Below are 20751 nucleotides of genomic sequence, written 5' to 3' on the forward strand. Positions count from 1 at the left end.
TGCCACGGCCCACCCCAGAGGGACCCCCTGCCAACCCTGTGGGGGGCGTCCTTCCAGATACGGGACCTTTGCAGTCGGTCCAGTGGCAAGAAAGAAAGATGCACGCCAGAGCCTTACTGTGTGGGCGTGTGTGCACATATGCACACATACGTGTGCCTGTGTGCATGTACACTGTGTATATGTGCATACGCACATACATTGCATCCGTGTGTTTGTGTGTGTGTGTGTGTGTGTGTGTGGGACCTGTGCCCAGAGGGTGTCCTGCTGCCGTGCGGTCTGCTGCGTGTCCAGCTGTGTGCCTTGGCCCCAGGTGCGGTGTGGGGAGGGGCTGCCGAGGTTTCCAGCCCAGGCCACAGGAGCCAGGCAGCCTATGCCACCGGGTGTGGCCAGATTTGCCCCGAGGGTTGCCCACCGTCTCTGGGGCTCCACCTTCCTCCCCGCAGCCCAAGACCCCGCCCCCACCCCGGCAAGCACACATCCAGGGGCTGGTCCCTGCGGGAGGAAATTCCGGACCACATGGTGCGTGATGTGAGGAGGACTTGGGCCCCACGAGGCGCAGCCACTCGACTCACTTGAACGCTTTCAGGCAGGCCTCGGGGATGTGCTCCTTGTCGAACTTCTTCAGCGAGTCCAGGAAGGTGTCCACCTTGCCCATCATGATCTTCGCAGCCTTCCAGCTCTTGTCCTTGGGGATCTTGCCCCCGGGCGCCGTCAGGATCATGACGGCGGCCGTGACGTTGACCACGGCATCTGGGGGGGACCCGAAGGACTTCAGCTCTGTCAGGTTGTTCTGCGAACACAGCAGGTGGGGTGGGTTGGGCTGGGCCCTCGGCGATGCCCCTGAGAAAGCTGCTGGGGCGAGTCACCCCTTATGGCGACTGCTAAGCCCGTGTCCTCTCCGCTCAGGCCTGGGGGTGGGGTCCCCTTTTCTTCGTTCTCTCTTTACCTTATTCAGAGTATCAAGCGCTTCCTGCGCGGCCAGCAGGGCTGGTTCTGCCTTGGCCAGGTCTGTCTCACAAGCCTTTTGTTTCTCAGTGACGTTCTGGAAGGAAGCCAGACCGGGGGCGGGGGAGGGGGCGTGTGTGTGTAGGCAGCAGAAAAGGGGTGCGGAGGCAGTGGGCCTGTCTCCCCACGCGCAGCCCAGGCCCCAGCGGTCTGAGCTCCGAGAAGGCAGCTGCACCTCCTGCTGCCATGCGTCTGCGCTTGCTGGCTGTGCCCCTCGCTGACAGCCCTGCTGTCTGGACCTGCCTCTGTCCCGCCCCTCCGCCCTGCCCCTCCTCTTCCTCCTATCAGCTGGAGCGTCCAGTCCAGGGGCCTCCCAGACCATCCGCTGGCCTGGAGATCTTACCGTCTCTGGGACCATCTTGCAATCCCCCCAAATGGTACATTCAGAGAGTGTAGCCCATCCTCTCTTTAAGGAGGTAAGAACATCCTCACTGATGGGCCGGTCATTGACTCACTCAAGAGATAGCAGTTAGTTACTGCGCATTCTGAATTTAAACAATCAGGTCCAAAAGTGATGAAGACGTTCCCCCCAGGTGGCGCTTCTCAGCCTTGGCCACGCACCAAAACCAGTGAGCATCCTCCCGCCCCCGCCAGTGACGTCTTGTCCTCTGGGGGGTCCCAGAGCAGTGAGTCTGAGGACCAGGGCTCTGAGGGGGTCTTTCTCAACCCCTCACATGCTTGTGGACACTGGCATCTTGTGAAAAAGCAGGCCCCGTTGAGCAGAGCTGTCTGGGGCCTGAGAACCTGCATTTACTACACGTCCCCCTGCTGCTGTCCCCGTGGTCTGGGGCTGCACTTTCAGGAGCTCGGCCACAGGGGTGGGCATTTCTGCGAGGAAAGCCAGCTCTGAGCTGGGGCCCTGCGCCCGGGAGAGACGCCCTCCCTTCCGGGGTCCCGCTGGTTTGGGAAACTCGCCCTTGTGTGCAGGTCTCGGCCTTCCCCGGGCTGCGGGAGGCGCGGCGGGCAGGGCAGGGCAGCAGCCTTCACCTACCTTGTTGATCACCTCGACCTTCACCTCCTCCTCGTCGGCGATCGCTTTCTCTTTGCTGACCTTCTCGGTCTCCACGCCGACCACCTGGATCAGCTTGTCTGCGTTCTCGTTCTTCTGCTTGAGCTCGGCCTCCTGGATCGCCAGCTTGGCTTTTAGATCGTCCACCTGGGGACGGAGAGGCCAAGGGATGGGTGAACCGGGGCCGCGGGCGACACGCCACCCTCTGCCCGGCGGGACTGAGCCTTTTCAGTATCTCTGAGGGAAGTGTTCACCGGGCACCGATGGTGCGCACAGGGCCACAAGCAGCAGACACAGTCCCCGCACGCAAAGGACTGGCAGTCCAGGTGACTGGACAGAAAAATGCCAACTGAGTCACAGCGTTGAGGAGTCGGGGAGGCTGAGGGGCGCTTGGGCTGGTGGGAGAGTGACAGGGAAAGCTTGGGGACGGGGTCCAAAGGCCCCCCAGAAGCAAGTGCGAGGCCCGAGCTTGTCCACAAGTCGGGCAGGGAGGAGGCGGCTATCACTGGGCTCCCAAGAAGCCGGGCCTGCGTCACGGAGGGTACTGAAGGCCAGGCAGGACGCTTGAAAACCAATACGGGGTGAAAGGAGGACGGAGGAAGCTTTCTGAGCCGGGCACCACGGTGCGAATGGCATTTAAGAATGGACGTGCTCTGACTGCGTTGAACTTGAGGACCAGGTCTCACCGGGGCAGGGTGTGGCACCGTCACCGCTATGACAGCAACACGTGGAAGCGAGGCCCGTCTACTTTAAACATGTCGGGGCACGTGTGCCAGCTCCGTCTGGTCTAGGAGCGCACGTTTCTCCAAGGTAGGAATCACGCTCACCTTACCTCACGTAGTGACGGCGCCACGTAGGACCACCCCCCGGAGAAGCCTGTGACGGCCGCGGCACCTGCACAGGGGGGCGACGGTCCCTACCTGGGAGGCCGTGCTCTGCAGCTTCATCAGCCCGTTCTCCAGGCGCTCGATTTTGGCAACCAGCTCCGCCCTCTTCTTGGCCAGCAGGTTCTGGTACAGTTTGATCTGCTCCAGGAAGGTTTTGGGTGTGGTGTAGTTGTAGCGCCTCTCGGTAGCCAGGTACACCTTGGACATCTCGTTGACGGTGGTGTGCACGTAAGACATGAAGAGGCTGATGGAAGCCTTGACTTCTGGCTACAAAGGAGAGACAACCAGGTCATCCCCGGGACCCCCTCCTGCATGACCCCTTCCCTGCCAGGGGCCCCGGGCACGGGGAGGTTGCTGCCGGCCACAGGGAGTCAGCGAGGTGGGCCTTCCCCGGCTTGCCCGGGACCCTGGATGAGCTGTTCTGAGGCCTCTTGACCTCGGCCTAAGACTGTCAACAGGCTCGGGAGCCCCAGTGCCTGCCTGGCTGTCGTGGCTTCGTGCACGGAAGGGTCTAGCTCAGTGCCGGGGACACAGCCGAGCTTCTCATCAGCATCTCCCTCTGGTGCACACAGATGCGCGCATGTGCATGTACACACTCGCACGCGTACACACACACTCTCACACTCGCACCCCCGGGAGAGCACAGGGCTGGGGCTGTTGTCATACCCTTGGTGATTCAGCCAGCTTTTACTGTGCGTTTCCTACGTCGGGTCCTGGGACTTAGTACCTCTTTTCCAGCCCTCCTGGGCACTGGGTGTTTTGCCCCAGAAATTGTCCAAGCGATATTAATTTTAATTCAGGATACTTTGGAAACTAATTAATCCACCCACCACACACACGTCAGCACGTCCACAGCGGCCCTCGTGGTGCTGGCTGTGGGCCCGGTCCCCGCTCCTAGGAAGCCGCTGGAAGCACAAACCCGCGCCGAGAGGGCCCCTCTGAACTGCAGGGCTATCGGGAACGGCCCATCTCATAAGCGAACGCTCTGGTGACAAGCAGGCTCTTTTTCCCATCTTTAAAAACTAGGGAAAAAAGCTAATTTCCAGTGTATTCTATCCTACTGCGTAACGGGATGTGCATTCAGGGCAGATAGGCGTGACGATGCGCGTGGCGAGCGTGGGCTGCCCGGCACTTGCACTGACGCGGGCAGAGCGGGGCAGGGGCTGATGCTCATTTCCAGGCGGGCAATTAGCCCACTCTGAACGTGGCACCGTCTGCAGGAGGAGGTCAGACTTGTCACGCCCCCGAGAAGGGCCAAGGCAGAGCCACGTTAGAGCCCGCGGCTCTAGGCAATAGCGCGTGCGCCTGTATACACCTGTCACGGTGAAAAGGCCGTCCAGTCCACGCCGGACCTGGGCCCAGTCTGTCCAGGGCCATTTGTTGTCAACCCTCCTGAATAGGCCTGGGGGACCTTGGCAGGGCGGGGGACGGGGGGGCTCAGTGGAAACCCCCCTCCCGTGGCATGGCGTGGCAGCGCTGTGAAGTAGAAAGAACAGCCCGCCTTTGTTCACCATTTTGATATTTTTGTTTGTTGTGAGTTTTGTTAGCATTAATTTTGATTTTTAAAAATATTGCATTAAAACATCACTTCTCGTGACTCCTGGGGTTTCGGTGCCCCCCTTAACTGTGGCACCCAAGGCAGCCACCCCACTCGGCTCTCCCTAGTCTCAGTGTCCTCATCCCCAAGCGGCTGGTTGCCTGTCCCTGTCCCCTGGGCTCGTGAGCTCCAGTGGACGTGGCCTTGGAAACACACCTGAATTCCCTCGGTTTCCTGCAGGAAGCGAGCGCTGACGGACACCAGGGCGTCTTCCGGCCACTCGTGGAACCAGTTGATGGCCGTGCAGTTGACCACCGCGGGGAACTTCCTCGCTCGCACGCGCAGCACGGAGCCCACGGGGGAGAAACACAGAATCACCTGGTGTGGGACACAGGTGGGCGGTCACTGGGGACGGCGCGCGGAGCCACATCTGTCATGAGAAAGCCCACCTGGGAGCGGCCTGCTCTGCGGGGCTCCCCCCGACTCTGGGCCAGACGAGCGGGCCTTGTGTGGCCGTGGACATGCGCTCACCTGACCTCACGACCCTCACCAGGGCTGTGTGGGTGTGGGGGTGGGGGGAGCCCCGATCCCCCCTGATGTGGCCCGTGCCTCTTCCCACAGGCTGGGCGAGGGAAGGAGTGGGGAATGGCGAGGCCCAAGGATGGAGAATCTTTTCTGGGCTCCACAGGAATTGCCCCCAGAGCCACGGAGCCTCCTCCAAGCCCCAAAGCAGCGGCTAATTCCCAGACAGCCTGGGGACTCCCTGGGACCCCCGCTGGAGAAGGTGCTGCCCTGGGGTCTCTCTTGCTGGACTGGGACCACCTTTCTCTTGGAGCCTCAGCCTCCCGCCCTGTCCTTGCTCTCTGGTCCCTTCTCATGGTACAGTAGGTGGTTCACTGCAAGTGGCCACTGATGGGGACAGCTCGGTGCTCAGCTGGCTGCAGCTCTCACTGGAGATGTGAGGGCGCCAGGACAGCCCGGTGCTGGCAGGACAGCGCTACAGAAGAGCCGGGAGCAGGCAGCACCCGTCAGGGGACACCTTTAGCCCCTAAAATAACATTCACTGTTTGGACTGTGCAACCCGGAGTGGGGAGACAGAGACATCTGCTTTGTTAGACTCCAGCCGGGGAAGAGTGATGAGCAGCAGGTGCCTGGGGGGCTCTGGGGTGGCCCCTCCCCAGGGGCAGTGCCACCGGGCCGTGGCAGCCACCCTCACTCAGCTCTGGACAGGCTGGAACCTACGGATCCCAGGTGCCCTCGTCCCACTAGGGCAGTTCAGCCGACTTTCCCTACAGGGAACGCTGGGGCCGAGGTGCACTCGTTGGCCACGGGCGGGGAGGAGGCGTTAACATTAATATGTTAATATTAATACACTCGGCCTCTGTATCCGAGGGTTCCACATCTGCAGATTCCACCAACTACAGAATGAAAATATTCAGGAAAAATGACAATCCAAAATAACAACAATAAAAAATAATACAAATAAAAAATACAGTATAACAACCATTTACATAGCATTGACATTGTCTCAGGTATTGTAAGTAAGCTAAGATGATTAAAGCATACGGGAGGGTGTGCATGGGTTATATGCAAATACTGCACCATTCCGTATCAGGGACTTGAACACCTGCAGGTTTTGGTGTCCGAAGGGTCCTGGAGCCGACCCTGCCCACCCACAGACACTGGGGACAACCGTAAGACACTTGAGCCCCTCGGTGTCTCTAATGGCCAGGTGAAATAACCTCCAGTCCCTCCCCCCACCCCGTACCCCCTGCCAGCTTTCCATGTCCGGTGAGGAGCAGTCCCTCGGCCCCACACGGAGTAAAGACCTGTGTGGGCAGCGGGCACCGCGCTGGGCTCCCGGGACCCCGCCGTCGGAGTCCTACCTTGAGCTGCCGGCGCACTTTTTCAATGAAGAATTTCCAACATGCTTCCCGGGTGTCGGTCAGGCCGAGGGACTTGACCTGCGGCCGCATGGAGGAGATGATGTTCTCCAGCTCATCGTCCGAGAACAGCCCGGGGATCTCCCCTGAGGCCAACAGGTCATTGATCAGCACCAGAAACTGCTCCTCGGCCACCTGGGAGTCTGTCATCAGGAACACGGAGGGCACGTTCTTCACGGCGGACTTTATGTACTGAGCGGCGAGGTCCACCTGGGCCGAACAAGGACACGCTCAGGGGCTTGGCGAGAAGACGCTGGCTTGGGGACGTCCCCCGAGACCACCCTGCGTGGACACCGGGGCTGAGCCTCGTGAGAAACGCGCAGGGTCTGCAGGAGGAGACCCGAGACCGTGGGTGGAGCACAGCCAAGAGGACAGCCAGGTGTCCCCGATGGATGAAGGGACACTCAAAATGTGGCCCGTCCACACAGTGGAATGTCACTCGGCCTTAGCAGGGAGGAGATGCTGACACGCGCCACACCGTGGGGGACCCTTGAAGACATTACGCCAAGAGGAAAGAAGCCGGTCACAAAAGGACAAGTATTGATTGCACGGTTCCTCTCCTACGAGGTCCCCCGAGTAGTCAAATTCACAGGGACGGAAGGTAAAACGGGGTGCCAGGGTCTGGGGGACGGGGAGTGGGGGTTGTTCCGTGGGGACAGAGTTTCAGTTGGGGAAGATGAGAATGTTCCGGCGATGGATGGAGGTGACGGTGGCACAGCAGTATGGACGTGCTGAGTGCCACCGACCTGCCTTTAAACGTGGTGAAATGGTAAATTTTATGTTATGTATATTTTACTGCACACACACAAAAGGGAAAAAAAACCCCTCAAATAGAAACCTCGAGAGCGGCCCTGAGTGGACCCAGCACAGGCTTGGGTCGGGAGGCCCGGCCCGGGAAGACGCGAGTCCTCGGAGCCATTGGCTCGCACAGCAAAGCCCCTTTCACGCTCCCAGCAGGGTCTAAAGAAGTGACTGGACAAAATGGTCTTAGAGTAACTTTGGAAGAAAAAAATGGGAGTAAAAACCCCCCAAGTCACACAGCAGTACGAGCAGCTGCTATTTTTGGGAAACACGCCGGTTTACGTGTTCATACACGCTAAGAAACGTCTGCCAGGGTCACCCGAGTATGAATATGAATTTCCAGGGTTTCGGCGATTTGCCTGTCTATAGTATCTAATTTTTAAAATAAGACCTGTGGGCTTCTGTACTTATTTAAAAGGCTTTAAAAAAATGTTCACTATAGACACATCAAATGGCGTAGGTCTACCCTCCGGAAGCAAGGCCGACTCCCTGAAGTCCCCGTGTTTGGAGAGAAACATCACCAAGGTCCCTCTTTTGGAGTTGACCGGGGTCCAAAGCAAGCCTCAGAGGTGGTATGTTTTGATAAGCTGTGAAAGCCAGGGCAGCTCCGCCTGGGAGGGCACAGGCCCCAGGGGCGGTGACGCGAGTCTAACCCAGCCTTGCTCTACGGAGGCAGCAAGGACAGCACGGGCTTCTCCAGCAGGTCAGAGGGCAGCAGCCGGCAGCAGGGTCCCCACCTACGGCCTGCGGCCGGGAGAACCGGGCAGGGCTTCCCTCTCGCAGGCCGGAACGATCCCAGAGAAAAGCCCTAAGTTCCAGCAAGGTCGGGCTGTGAACTGGGTCAGCCTGCGGAGCCAGGGGTCCTGCCCGGGGAGAGCCCGGCTCACTGCCGCAGATCCGCGTCGGGGGCAGCAGGCCCTGGGAAGGCCGCGGCCCACATGGCGAGGAACGGAGCTAAGTGGCTCCACTTGAGGGAAAGCGCCCTTGCTGGGCCCTACCTGCCCGTCTCCTGGCCTCCGTTTTGCTCTGACCCCCTGGCTCTCCCCAAGGAGAGCTTGCTCCGGCCAGGACCACGGGCCCTCTTCTCAACTGCGTCCTGCCTGGGACCTCTGCAGCCCTGACGTGTGGCCAACCCCACTGCCTCGGAGCCTGGTCCCACCCGACTGCTCCACGTGGAGCAGCCCTGGCCCTGCCCACCTGGCCCTGCCCACCTGGCTGCTGGGCTGCCCGGGGTTCTGGTGGCCTCCGCCTCACCCTCCCCACCACTCTCTGGCACAGCCTCCTCCACGCCCGCCCTGTTCCTGCACTTCTGGACCCCACATGTCCAGCTGTGCATTGGCCATCTCCTCCAGGGGTCCCCTGTCACCTGCCACGTGGCTGAGAGCCCGTGGCTGCTGCTGACGGCTCAGCCGCATGGAGGGCAACTGTCCGCCTGTATCAAGGTGTGGCTGGGGACCGGCATTAATGGGGTCACATGTCCCTGTTCTTTGGCTACAAAACACTCAGTGGCACTTCTCCTGGCTGTGGCCACTGTCAATGCCGACAGAGAGGAAGGAACACGGACCCAAGATTTGGAGGGGTACGAGGGTGTGGGTTGGGGTGTGGGGCTGGCCTCTCGCTGTGACACCTTTATGAGAACAATAACAGCACGTAACCATTCGGCGACCGGCTGCCTTGGTGACACAGGGACTGCCAGCCCTGTTTATCTCTGCCCGCAGTTCCGAATCCACAGAAGCTACTTAACAGACCACAACCAAGGACTGGCGCGAAGCTGCTTCGCGATGGGGGTGGGGGATGGGGGATGAATCTCCAGGGCCCGCACCTGGGAGCAAAGTAATCCCGCCGAGACGGAAGCCCACCGTGGGACCTCACATGGGGGGTCAGGCGCAAACCCTCACGAGGAGGCAGAGCAGAGCAAAGGGCGCGACTGTGAACACAGCCCAGTGCGACTCACTTAGTGCAAACCAGGCAGCGCCGGAGCGAAGGTCACCCGAGCGGACGTGGGGCAGTCGGCGTGGACGGACCCTGTGGATAACGTGAGAACCGCGAGCCGGCCCTCCGCTGCCGCGGGTCGGAAGGCCGCCGGGGAGCACCTCTCTCAGGCCGACCTTGCCCTCAACGCTAGGATTTAGCAGAGAGTCTGCCAGTCCCTCTGCACGAACAGTAAATCCACTGGGGAAGTCGAGAACAGTGAAACCAGAAGCAGAGGCCGTCCCAGAGGTGGGCTGTCCCCGGCACAGTCTGGGCGGTCCCTCCCAGGGCCTCTGTCAGCCAACCCCACCCCTGCAGGTGGGCTGAGCGCCGACAGGGCTCCAGATCCGCCCGAGAAAGCCACTGGCCAGCGACTGCCTCACGTGGAGCTGTGTGCTGCGGGACAGTCCGCTGAGGGCTGCCCCCGGGCCTGGCATTGTCCCAGCCCCATAGCAGCAGCCCGGCACCAACAGAGACAGGACTGTGTAGCACGGTCCAATCAATGCAGGGCTAATCTCAAGCACTGCGATGATTTGTTTTGGGCTAATAGTGTTTGACTAGCACACAGTTCCCTGGGAGAGCAAATTTTCAGGAACAAGAAATCAATAAAAAGCCTCAGAAGCATGTCTTGGGCATGGGAGACCTGCCTGCCTAATGTTTATTTAATTAACTCAAAATGCAGCTGTCCGGAATCTCGGGCATGCACTAGACACCTGGGAATGGCTCTGAAGTCTTTCATCAGGAGGACAGGGGACAATTCAGTGTCCAGTGACCGAGGGCGGGAATCTGGTCCCTTTGCCTTCATGACCCGTGTTGACTTTCTGGACTCAAAGCCATCGAGTAATCGATACACACACATTTCACCTGAGCCACTGGGCATGTGCACTGGCCCAAAGGTCCTCTGGCCTCTGCTTTCTAAGCTAAAAACGCTTTAGATGCTTTTCGGGTTTCGCCTCTGAGGAGGCCAAGGTGCAACTTTCTTCGGCCGTCCCCAATCCGGGTTCACCCGACGCCAGCTGCCTCCACCGTGCCGCCTAAGTTCGACCCCAACGACATCAAAGTCGTGTACCTGAGGGGCCCTGGTGTCAAAGTCAGTGCCACGTCTGCCCTGGCCCCCAAGATCAGCCCTCTGGGTCTGTCTCCAGAAAAGTTGGTGATGACATCGTCAAGGCAACCGGTGACTGGAAGGGTCTGAGGATTACAGTGAAACTGACTACTCAGAACTGACAGGCCCAGACTGAAGCGGCACCTTCTGCCTCTGCCCTGATCATCACAGCCCTCAAGCAACCACCGAGAGACAGCAAGAAACAAAAACATTAAACACAACGGAAATACCACTTTGATGAGATTGTCAACATTTCCAGACAGATGTGGCTCCGATCTTTATCCAGAGAACTCTCTGGAACCATTAAAGAGATCCCGGGGACTGCCCCGTCTGTGGGCTGCAATGCCGATGGCCGCCACCCTCGTGACACCATAGATGACATTGACAGTGGTGCAGGGGATGCCCAGCCAGGTGGAATGTACAAAGGAAGATATTTCAATAAAGGATCATTTGACAGCCGCCCCCCCCCAAAAAAAAAACAACCCTTTGGATAAGGCCTGTCGGTGACATTCAGATTCCCTGTGCTGCTGGGCTTGATCTTCAGAGAAGGAGCGATGCGATTTTTCTCCACCTCCCCTCCCCACAGGGCAGCTCGCGGAACACTGGCCTCTCACCTTGAGGTCGGGGATCCCGTATCCCTTCTTGAGGGTGATCTGAAACACGTCCAGGGAGCTGATGTACGCCGCCAGGCGCGACAGGCTCTGCTTGCCGCTGCCGCCCACGCCCACCAGCAGGGCGTTCCCCCGCGGAAACTCCAGGATGCGGTTAATCCTGCAGATGTGGGCCACCGCGTCCTCAAACAGCACCTGCGGAGACCAGAGAGGGGCTCGACCTCGTGGCACACGGAGTCTCCCCCGTCCACAGCACAGACTCTCAACACGCCGGGGGGGTGGCGTGAGTCATGCAGCTCCGGAGAACGCCACGCAGATGTCTATGATGAGACAGGAGAGGGCACCTATGTCAGGTCCCTTGTCCTTGCTGTCGGCTCGAGCACACTCACCAAATTCATGACTGCGTTGACTTCGTTGTAGCTATCTAGGACGTCTACAAGTAGCTTGTTCAGGTGAGCCATGTTGGTTACAGGGAAGTATTTGGGATCACCGATCCCCTGAGTGAAGTGGCTGAAGATGTTGGGTTTGGCAAATAAGAGTTCATCACCAAGATCCTAGAACAAAAAGATGATACTTCTGTCACCACTGTGACCACAGTACCTCGCTAAGGTGGCCTAAGAGGTCCCCAAGATGCCAGGCCAAGTCTCCAGGGGCCCAAGCCACCGGGCAAAATGCTCTGGTGTAATGGTTCAGTCCCCACCATGCCAGGAATATCGACCAAAGAAACGATTCCACCAAGGACACGCAGGAGTCACCCGCAAGGCTCACTGAACTGGCTAAGCTGGGCCTTTCTCCCCCAGTGGATGGGGAGCTCATCACACGCCGATCCACTGGGGAGTCCACTCCTCTCACTCATCCACAGCCAGTGACAGAGTCCTTGCATGGAACCTAACGTGGATCTCCCCACCCAGCAGAGGGCCCTGCCCAGGGGGTGGGAGTTATCACGGCCCCAGACACTCTGCCCTCTAGGAGCCTTTCTGGGCTCAGGGGAGGGACCTGGTGGCTTGACTTACATCAAAGAATTTCTTGACGGAAGCCACGGTGACTCTGCGCAACGTGTCCTGGTCCTTTTCATCAACCATCTTGTCACCATACACTCGTTCAGCTTCGTGCAGCCAAAGGCGGGCGAGGTCCAGTGGGAACTTCAGAATCTCCGCCGTGGAGAATAAGAGTCCCTGTCCCAAACACAGGATGGCCAGCATCCTCAGCGGGTCCCAAGGCAGCCAGCGCCGCACATGGGTGAGATGAGGACATGGCAGTTCCCCTGGGAGTGATCTGTTAAGCTGCTGGCACAACATTTAATCAGGGCCAGGAGGCCAGTGAGCACTGAGGTCGTGCAATCCAGGGCGTGTGTCTGCGTCTGAGAGACAGGAGGGGCTTCCTCGCAAGGCAGGGCTAAGGGCTTCGTCCTCTAATGGGACGAACAATGGGGAAGGGGCAAGGGAGGCCTATTTGGGTCCAGTCCTGGTGTGGCCATTTACTGACAGGTGCTCACTGAGGTCTGCTCTTTGCCAGGCACTCTCTGGGCCCTGGGACACAGGGATGCCTCTGTGGCATTTACATTCTGGTGGGAGATGTAGCCAAGTACACAGAACAGCAAGGCAACTACACATAGGCGTGTGCTAGGAGTCACGCGCACAGGGCAGTGAGACAGTATGCGACGAGGAGGGCCTCTGTGAGGGCCTGGCGTTTGAGCTGACACTTAACGTGGGAGGAATGACCACCTCTCGGAGACTCAGATTCCCCTCTGCAACCTGGGGATGTTAGCACCAACCTAATGTGTCGTTTGGAGGAGAAAATGGGCGTGTGAGGGACCGAACCCAATCCCTGACTCGGAATAAGCGGGCAATAAATGAGAGGAAATGTTACTACCAACATCACTGTCACCACCACCATCTCCACCATCACCGTCACCACCATCTCCACCAACACCGTCACCATCACCACCATCTCCACTATCACTGTCACCATCACCACCACCACCACCATTTCCACTATCACCATCACCACCATCTCCACTATCACTGTCACCACCACCATCTCCACTATCACCGTCACCATCACCACCATCTCCACCTATCACTGTCACCACCACCACCATCTCCACTATCACCATCACCACCACCATCATCACCACCACCAGCAGCCCACGGGTCGCCTTGCTTTCTCTCCTGAGAGTGACAGGAGAAGAGCACCTGTGGGTCGGGGACTTGGCCATGAGTGGGCCTGGCGCAGAGCTGGAGGAGCGGTACCTGGAAGATGTTGGAGAGGTCCCTGAGGTTGAAGATGTAATGAAACTTAATGGCTGTGGGCAGGAACGTTGCCGTGACTTTCTGATGCAAGGCTGTTACAGGAAAAAGGCACATCGATTCTTACGTACTCCTAATGGCCCCAGGAAGTGCAGAGCTTAAGTTTCTAAAGCAAACGGACTACGAAATGGTGACGATTTCAGTAAGAAATCTGCATGGCTCTTTGAGGGGGGCAGCGTGCTGCTCTACCGTAAGTCGTTTCTGTGAACCCAATCTCCTGCCCTCTACCCCCGCCCCCCGAAGCGATTGCATTTCATGGTATCTCCTGTTGAAACACAGCCTTGTTAAGAAATATTGATTTAAAAGTATAAATAAAATATTTACCAGGGAAACTATGACGCCCCATCCGCCCCATAAAGCAGGAGGTTTTACCGACGGGAGCGGGACGCGCCGGCTCACCCAGGGCCGCGGCCACCAGCTGGCCGCTCATCCTCTGGACCACTATGGAGACGGAGCGGAAGGCCAGGTGCTGCGCCAGGATGGTGTTGTAGATGGTCGTGAGGGCCTCCTGGCCGGGGAAGCTCACGGCAAACACGCAGAAGTGGCGCTGCCCCAGAACAACCAGACTTCGGTCAGGCCGGTCCCACCTTCTCGGGAGAGCAGACCCCGACCCTGCCTCACTGTCTAATGTCTTTTGGGCACTGTCGAAGGGACAGCCTTCCTCCTGTGCCTTGCGTGTGGGAAAGTCGCGTTAAATACCAGTCACGTGTGAAACGGCCAGTTTACTTCACACTCTCTAGAAAAATTCCGGCCGAGGCAAGAGTGGCTGAGGACACAGGCCTGGGTCATGTTCCGGGTCCCCACACGCTTAGACAGTTCGGAAGTGAGGTCTGCCTGGGTAGGGCTGCAGACGTCCTACGAGACGTCCTATTAAATCTGAATTTCAGATAAGTAACAAATGCATTATTTTTTAGTATAGGTGTGTCAAAAATATCGCATGGAACACACCTATACTAAAAAAGTATTTGTTGTTCATCTGAAATTCCGATTTAACTGGGCGTCTGCAATTTTATTTGCTGAATCTGGCAGCCCTGTGGGCTCACGAGGAAGGCTGGCCAGCCGCTCATCCTGCCCGCCTCCTGGAATTTCCGGACACATTCTGAAAGGTTAAAGAGTTTTCCAGAGAGTGTCAACCTGCAGCCCTAACATCCCAAACCGACGCTTTTTATCCTCATTTGCCAAACGCAGGCCTCAGGCCCACGGCGCTGACCGAGGGGGCTTCGGTCTCCGCTCACCTGCAGTCTGGGGTCGATGGTGAAGGATCCGGCAGTGGGGTTCATGCAGGCCACGTACTGACAGTTGTGCACGTCTTTCAACGTCAGCTTCTGTCTGTCGTACCTGCGCGGGGGAGACCAGCACCAACATTGCGCCGCTGGCCCGGAGGAGCCACCCCCGGCCTCACCTTGCTCCCCAGAACACTTTGCACGTGCTTACAACAAAACCTCAATAAATATCGACTATCAGTGATTACTTCACGCTCTCAAGAAAAATTTTGAAATGGGAGGCAGAACAGTGGCCCAGAGTGCAGGCCTGGGTTTACACGCCCGCTCTGCCGGGGGTGGCGCCGGGGCTCTGGGCCTGGGAGAGGAGCAGTGGTCTGTGCAGTGGGTCGCTGGGAGGGGCAAATGGGTTCATATATGAACAAGCACTTGGAAGGGTGACTGAAACACAGTAAGAATGCAATAAACCTTTACCATCACCATTATCGGTATAATTACTGATGGCTGTTATTGTTAAATAGTCTGAATAATTTCCATGATGTCACAACACTGATCCAACTGCCAGGGGCCCAGACAAGTCTAAAGGCCATGAAGAGTCTGTGCATCTCCTTGTGCACTCGTGACCTTTGGGGTTTTTTTCCCCTATTATGCACTTTTTTGTGTTGGGAGTTGTTGCCCCTTGTTGATTTATAGGAATTTCTTTGTGTATTCCAGACATTAGTCTACTGTTAGACATTGCCAGTGTTTTCTCCCGTCCTATTAACTATTATATTTGTCCGTGGTGTCTCTTGAACAAAATTTCTCTATTTGGATGTAAGTCCCAGGAATCAATTCTCTGCCTTCCCGTTTATGTTTTGACGCTTTTGTTTGAGAAGGGTTTCCCACCCGCACCTGCTCAGGCCATGGAGATCCCTCCCCCGGGTTCGGTCCACGACAGAGCTCACCTTTTGCCTGTGGGTCTGCACCCCACGCGGGGCGCTGCCCTGTCCGTGTGCGAGGCAGTGTTCCGCGTGATGCTTCCTCCACGAGGGAGGCTCTTCCCAACACAACACCCACTGCCAGGTCCAGCCTACCCTGGGGCCGTGGGGACCAGCTCGCTCTGTCTGACGTTCTAGAGGGAGCTGTTGAAAACTCAGATCTGACTATGCTGCCCTCTTGAAGATTCTTCAGGGTAAACTCACGGGCAGGTGTGGACCCGGGGCTATAGCTTAATGACTTAGAGGGCCCTCTTCAAGGGAAAGAGTGCAAAAATCTGAGCAAGTTTGCAAGAGTGTATGGCGCTGTGAAGCCATTTTGGGGGCGTGGGAGGGGCCTGCGTGAGTGAGGGGCGGGGCTCGGCCCCCAGGGGCTCCATGGCCGATCCCTGCAGACGGACACGTGCTCGGCCCCCATCCTTTTGCCGAAACTCCCTCTCCTGTCTCGGTACCCTGGAATTCCCCACCCCACTCTGCTTTCAGTACATCTGAAATTATGTCCAGCTGGTGGCTTTGTCACCTCCCCAGGGAGCCGTCCCTAACACCATATACTTGGTGGCTGTCCCTGCTGGGTTCCTGCAACCCGTAAGCTCTGGGAGTTAGTGCCATTCAGTGGGGAAAAGGCAAGTGACGGAGCCGGACACATTTGGACTTGAAACCCAGCTCCTCCACGTGCCAGGGCTGTGACCTCGAGCAGGCAACTCAACCCTTGTCCTCTGTTTCTTGGCAGTGAGGGCCGGCTCCTTGACCCCACAGACTGATTGCTGGGGTTCTTTGGGTCTCAGAACTCTCAGATTTGGCCTGGGCTACTTATTTTAAGAGGCAACTGAACTGAATGTTCTCATCTTTCTAAAGTGCAGACCTAAACATGACACCCTCAGCTTCCTGGTGCCACTGGGGGAGAGTTCACACTCTGTCCAGCTGCCCAGAGGTCCTGGGGGCCTGGCTGCAGCTGCCCTGGGCACCCTCTTCCTCTGGCTACACTGACCTTCTCTGGTTCCCGCACATGCCACGTTCCCTCCTGCCACAGGGCCTTTGCACATGGCGTTCTCTGCCTGGGATGCTGCCCAGGGCTGCTGCCCACTCGGCCTCCATCTTCTGCTGCAGAAGGCCGCCCCAGGGGCAGCTCTGACCCAGGCAGGCGGTGGGGCGGGGCGGGGCAGGTCAGGGGTACCCTGTGACTGCACTGGGAGGTTTTCCTCAGAGCTCTTCCTTCACTCTGTAACTGCCCCTTGGTGGGAGGGGGCCCTGTCTGTCCCCCTCTGTGGGGCCCTAGGCCACAGCCACCAGCATGTTCGTGGAATGGGACTCTGATACATGACTCTCCCCTGCCCCACCCCTGACCTCAGCTCACAGTCCTGCAGCCACTTTCCTGCCCCATGGCCCCACCCCACGGCCCCACCCCGAGGCCCCCCATCTTGCCCTGGCCCCACCCCCCAGCCCAGCGGCCACCCGTGCCGCCTTACCAGTGCCCGTGGTCCATGTGCTGCCGGATGAGGGTGTGCGGGGCCACCGTCCCATACTTGTCCACCTCGGGCATGTTCATGTCGTCGATGAAGTAGATGAGCTTCTTGGTGCCAGGCGGCCCGTAGTTCCTCCCCGATTTCTTCTCCAGCGGCTTCTCCAGCACGCCTGGAGGGGCAGAGGGGCGGCCGCGCCCTGCTGTCCTGAGCCCGCTGGGAGGAAAGGACCCAGCCCCAGGCGTGCGAGGACAGCGGCGGCTCAGGGCCAGGGCGCAGGCGCCCTGCAGCCCGTCAGCCCTCGGGCCCCTCAGATGCATCCAGACGCTCCCCGTGGGCCCTGCCCCCTCGACTGGCCGCCAACGCCGCCCCCCATCATCAACGTCCCCCTGAAAGAGGGGTCGGGCTGCGGCCCAGGTGCTCCCACTCCGCGGGCAGGAGGGGACGGGGCCTCACCCTGCAGCATGGCGGAGGTGGTGTAGAAGTTGAAGGGCACGGCCTGCACCAGGTACTCGTCGGTGCTCAGGCTCTCCAGCTTGTCCCCCATCAGCACCGACTTGCCCGTCCCCGCGTTGCCCACCAGCATGACCGGCCAGGACTTCGCCATGAGCAGGTCCATGAAGTAGCGGATGCGGATGGTTTCCGTGGTGTGGACCAAAGAGGCCTGGGCAGGGAGGGGCGGAGGAGCTGTGACCCTCGGCCGGTCCCTCCCCCGCGGCCGGCGAGCAGACCTTAGCGGTCCGAGTCCCGCGCTTTGCTGAAAAGCTCCCACTGCCGCCATCATTCGCGTGCGGACATCCCGCCCGGCGTGTAGGGCTGGTACCCCGAGTCCTGCTCCTAAGTCACCAGTCAGTGGCCGCCACCTCGGGGGAGTTACCTGCAGCGGGATGTCCGGGTCCAGCTCGAAGTTGGGCACTTTATCCGTCCAGGGCAGGAACTTCTTCGTGTCGGGGTCGATGTAGTAATCGAAAACCGTCCCCTGCGAGGGGAACTTGATGGTCTTGAATTCGTTGATCCACCACCTGCTGAACTCGACGCGGTAATCGATGAGCTGTTGAAGAACAGAAACAAAAGCCAGGGCCAGCTAGGATGGAGGCCAAGGGACCTCGTGCGGGCTCCGGTCCCCGCCGCGCTGTCACCTGGTCCTGGAACATGGCCCCGCCGAAGGCCCAGAAGCAGGCGAACACGAAGTAGAGCTCGTACAGCTCCTTGGGGGAGTCGGGCGGCGCGTTGCGCGCGGTGAGCAGGCACTCCAGCAGGTACAGGATCGTCTGGATGACCGTGATCTCGGGCACCGGCGTGATCTTCTTGAACCCGAAGCGCAGCTTGTCCAGGCAGGTGGGCAGGTACTTGTCGAACAGGATCATCAGGTTGGCCTTTTCGGACTGCACCTTGCGCCTCTCGATCCAGCTGCTCACCACCCTGGGGGGCGGGACCGGAGGCGCCGGTGACGGAGGCTGCCGCTTGGGCCCGTGCCCCTCCCTTGGTAAGAGCCCCGCCCCCTACACGTGGTTCCGATGCGGCAGCCGCAGGGGCGGGGCCGTGACTCAGGTTCCCTCTGCTGCTGGTCCCAGGGCACAGGGGGGCCAGCGGCAGCCCCAAGAGCGTCTGATGAGGACGCTGGGGGGCGGGGGGGAGGGGCGGGACACGTGTGCTCTTTCTCTGGGACTGCCAGCCGTGGGCGTGCCGGGAGCCACTTTGCTACCACCTGAGACGCATTTGACCCCCAGTGAAGACAATACTGGGAGCTGGGGGACGGGAGGGGGACGGGAGGGGGACGGGAGAGGAGAAAGGTCTCATGACACCTGGGGGTGGGAAGAGGTGGGGATGGGAAGAATGGAGAATGGACATTTCCTCACGTCCCCTGGACTCCCAGATCCAGCTGTGCCTGACGCACCCCCCCACCTCGGTGACTTGAGACAATGGAAAGTTTTTACAGCTTCAGTCAGAGTTGAATTTGTCACGTTCAGTGGAAAAGTCCAAACCAATACAACAGGCAGCCCTTGAGGAGCCACATTGGGCTGTCCGGCACATGGCTGCCTCTGGGGTCGTGTAGAGGTGGCCGGCCACATCGGTGAGGGACATGGACTCTGGAGTCCGAGTCCTGGGTTTCTCAGTGGTAGGCGGGGTGGCGTTTACGTCACCCCCGTTTCAAAGGGCTGCACGGACTGGTCTGTTTAAAGCTCACAGAAGGAAGCCCGGTCCAAGGTCAGTGCCAAGTAAGCGTCTGCTAAAACCACAAACAGAGTCGGGCTCCCTGGAGGGTCAGTGAGCTCAGCGTGCGCGTCGTTGTTTCCAGGATGCCCGAGGCGTCGGCAAGAAGCTCACGTTACCAAACGCGGCCGACACACGGCCTCTCCGTGAGTGCATGTGTCCTGCGAGCTCCGTTCCTCCCTGCACCTCTCTCAGAACGGAGACTCGAGAGCGAGAACCTGTGGCCGTGGCACCCCGGGCTGCCCAGCGCGGCAGAGCAAACCTTCACGCAACCCGTGTCTCCGAGCAAAGCGTGGTGTCCTCGTGCCTAGCACCGTTAGAACCGAGTTCCAGGTGCAGCTGGTCTTCGAAAGAGGGGACCGGTTTGCACAGCCACACAGAGGCTGCTGCTTTCGCCTGCGAGTTTGGTGTTTGGGTCAAATTTCCGGTGTTGCCGTGGTGGGAGTCCTTTAGTATATGAGCACGCTGGCTTTGATCTGCGGCACCAGCCCAGAGAGACACGTGCCTGTGAGGCAGGTCAGCTTTCTCATCCCTGGTCCGGGCGGCGTCCTGCCCTGTCCCCTGAGGTGGCGGGGTGCGTCCAGCCTCGAGTCCCTGCTGCCCTGCTTCTTGTCCCCTCCTCTCCTCTAGCAAAACCCGGGGCTCCTCCTGCTTCCTGCCAGTCACTCCTCTGGGAGCACCAGTTCCTGGCGCTGCCCACGCCGGCCTAGCTTCCAGCTCCCTTCTCCTGCTCCCGAGGGGTGTCCCCCGAGCGCCCCACGTCCTGTCTTCTTCCCGTCTCCCTGCGTCTCAGCAGCTCCCGCACATGCTCCGTTTCCGTTCCCTTGCCCTGTCTCTTGCCCACCCTGAAAACTCACCAATGAGGTGTCGTGGCAGACTGGTGGCCCCACAGAAGACATGTCCACCTGGAACCTTATTTGGAGAAAGGGCCTTTGCAGACATGACCCCGTTTGGGATCTCAGGATGAGATCGGCCTGGGTTAGGGTGGCCCCAAGGCCAGTGAGCAGCGTCCTTACAAGAGGAAAACGTGGACAGACACACAGGGAAGGCGGCCACATGCAGACAGAGGCAGAGATGGGAGTGATGCGTCTGCAGGACAAGGAACGCCAGGGCTTGCCGGAGCCGCCGGAAGGTGGAAAGAGAGGCCTGGCCCAGGGTCTCCCTCGGAGATTCCAGAGGGAACCAGCCCTGCTGACGCCTTGATCTTGGACCTCTGACCTCCAGAACCGAGAGAGGATAAACCGCTGCCTTCTGAAGCTGCCCGGGCTGTGCCTTTGCTCCGGCCGCCTCGGGACACTCGTGGGCAAGGACTGCCGGAGCAGCAGCACGGCAGTGCCGGGCCTCAGCAGCTCCCAGCGCCCTGGGGTCAGGCCAGCTCTGGTCCTGTCCTTGCAGGGAACATTCCTCGCGGGATCCTCTCAAACCCTGGCCACCCCATGCCGCCTGCCTCCCAGCAGACACCTCACCTCCCGGTGCAGAGAGCAAAGACGCACATCTGGAACTCTGGAAACTTCTTTTCCTCTGTTTTCTCTGCCTACAAGCTTGTGTGTGCCTGGAAACAGCCACGCCTGATCTCCACACCCAGACATCATTCTCATCTTGACAAACCTTCACTCCTCTTGCTCCAGGTTCACCCTCTAGCGTTCGAACGTGGGACTTGTTTCCAGAGACGGCCTCGCGGTAGTACCTGTGGCCGGGTCCTCCT

At 59.2% G+C, this 20751-nt stretch overlaps 1 protein-coding gene and 1 pseudogene across 1 annotated transcript in view; one reads left to right on the plus strand and one right to left on the minus strand.

Annotated features, from left to right (window-relative positions):
• DNAH17 (dynein axonemal heavy chain 17) overlaps positions 1-20751 on the minus strand; it is a 103457-nt gene that overhangs the window by 23736 nt on the left and 58970 nt on the right. The window contains exons 44-59 of the mRNA XM_069482930.1: positions 17972-18254; positions 17710-17883; positions 17289-17496; positions 16839-17004; positions 14414-14516; positions 13578-13725; positions 13122-13213; positions 11883-12044; positions 11259-11423; positions 10873-11064; positions 6325-6591; positions 4655-4816; positions 2935-3168; positions 1997-2161; positions 947-1042; positions 573-790 (exon numbers count right to left, since the gene is read on the minus strand). Of these exons, the coding sequence (XP_069339031.1) occupies positions 573-790; positions 947-1042; positions 1997-2161; positions 2935-3168; positions 4655-4816; positions 6325-6591; positions 10873-11064; positions 11259-11423; positions 11883-12044; positions 13122-13213; positions 13578-13725; positions 14414-14516; positions 16839-17004; positions 17289-17496; positions 17710-17883; positions 17972-18254 (2835 nt within the window). The remainder of the gene's footprint in view (positions 1-572; positions 791-946; positions 1043-1996; positions 2162-2934; positions 3169-4654; positions 4817-6324; positions 6592-10872; positions 11065-11258; positions 11424-11882; positions 12045-13121; positions 13214-13577; positions 13726-14413; positions 14517-16838; positions 17005-17288; positions 17497-17709; positions 17884-17971; positions 18255-20751) is intronic.
• LOC138391983 (uncharacterized) lies at positions 7075-10752 on the plus strand (annotated as a pseudogene).

This window comes from Eulemur rufifrons, chromosome 9, assembly GCF_041146395.1.
Source record: "Eulemur rufifrons isolate Redbay chromosome 9, OSU_ERuf_1, whole genome shotgun sequence".
Taxonomy (NCBI): Eukaryota; Metazoa; Chordata; class Mammalia; order Primates; family Lemuridae; genus Eulemur; species Eulemur rufifrons.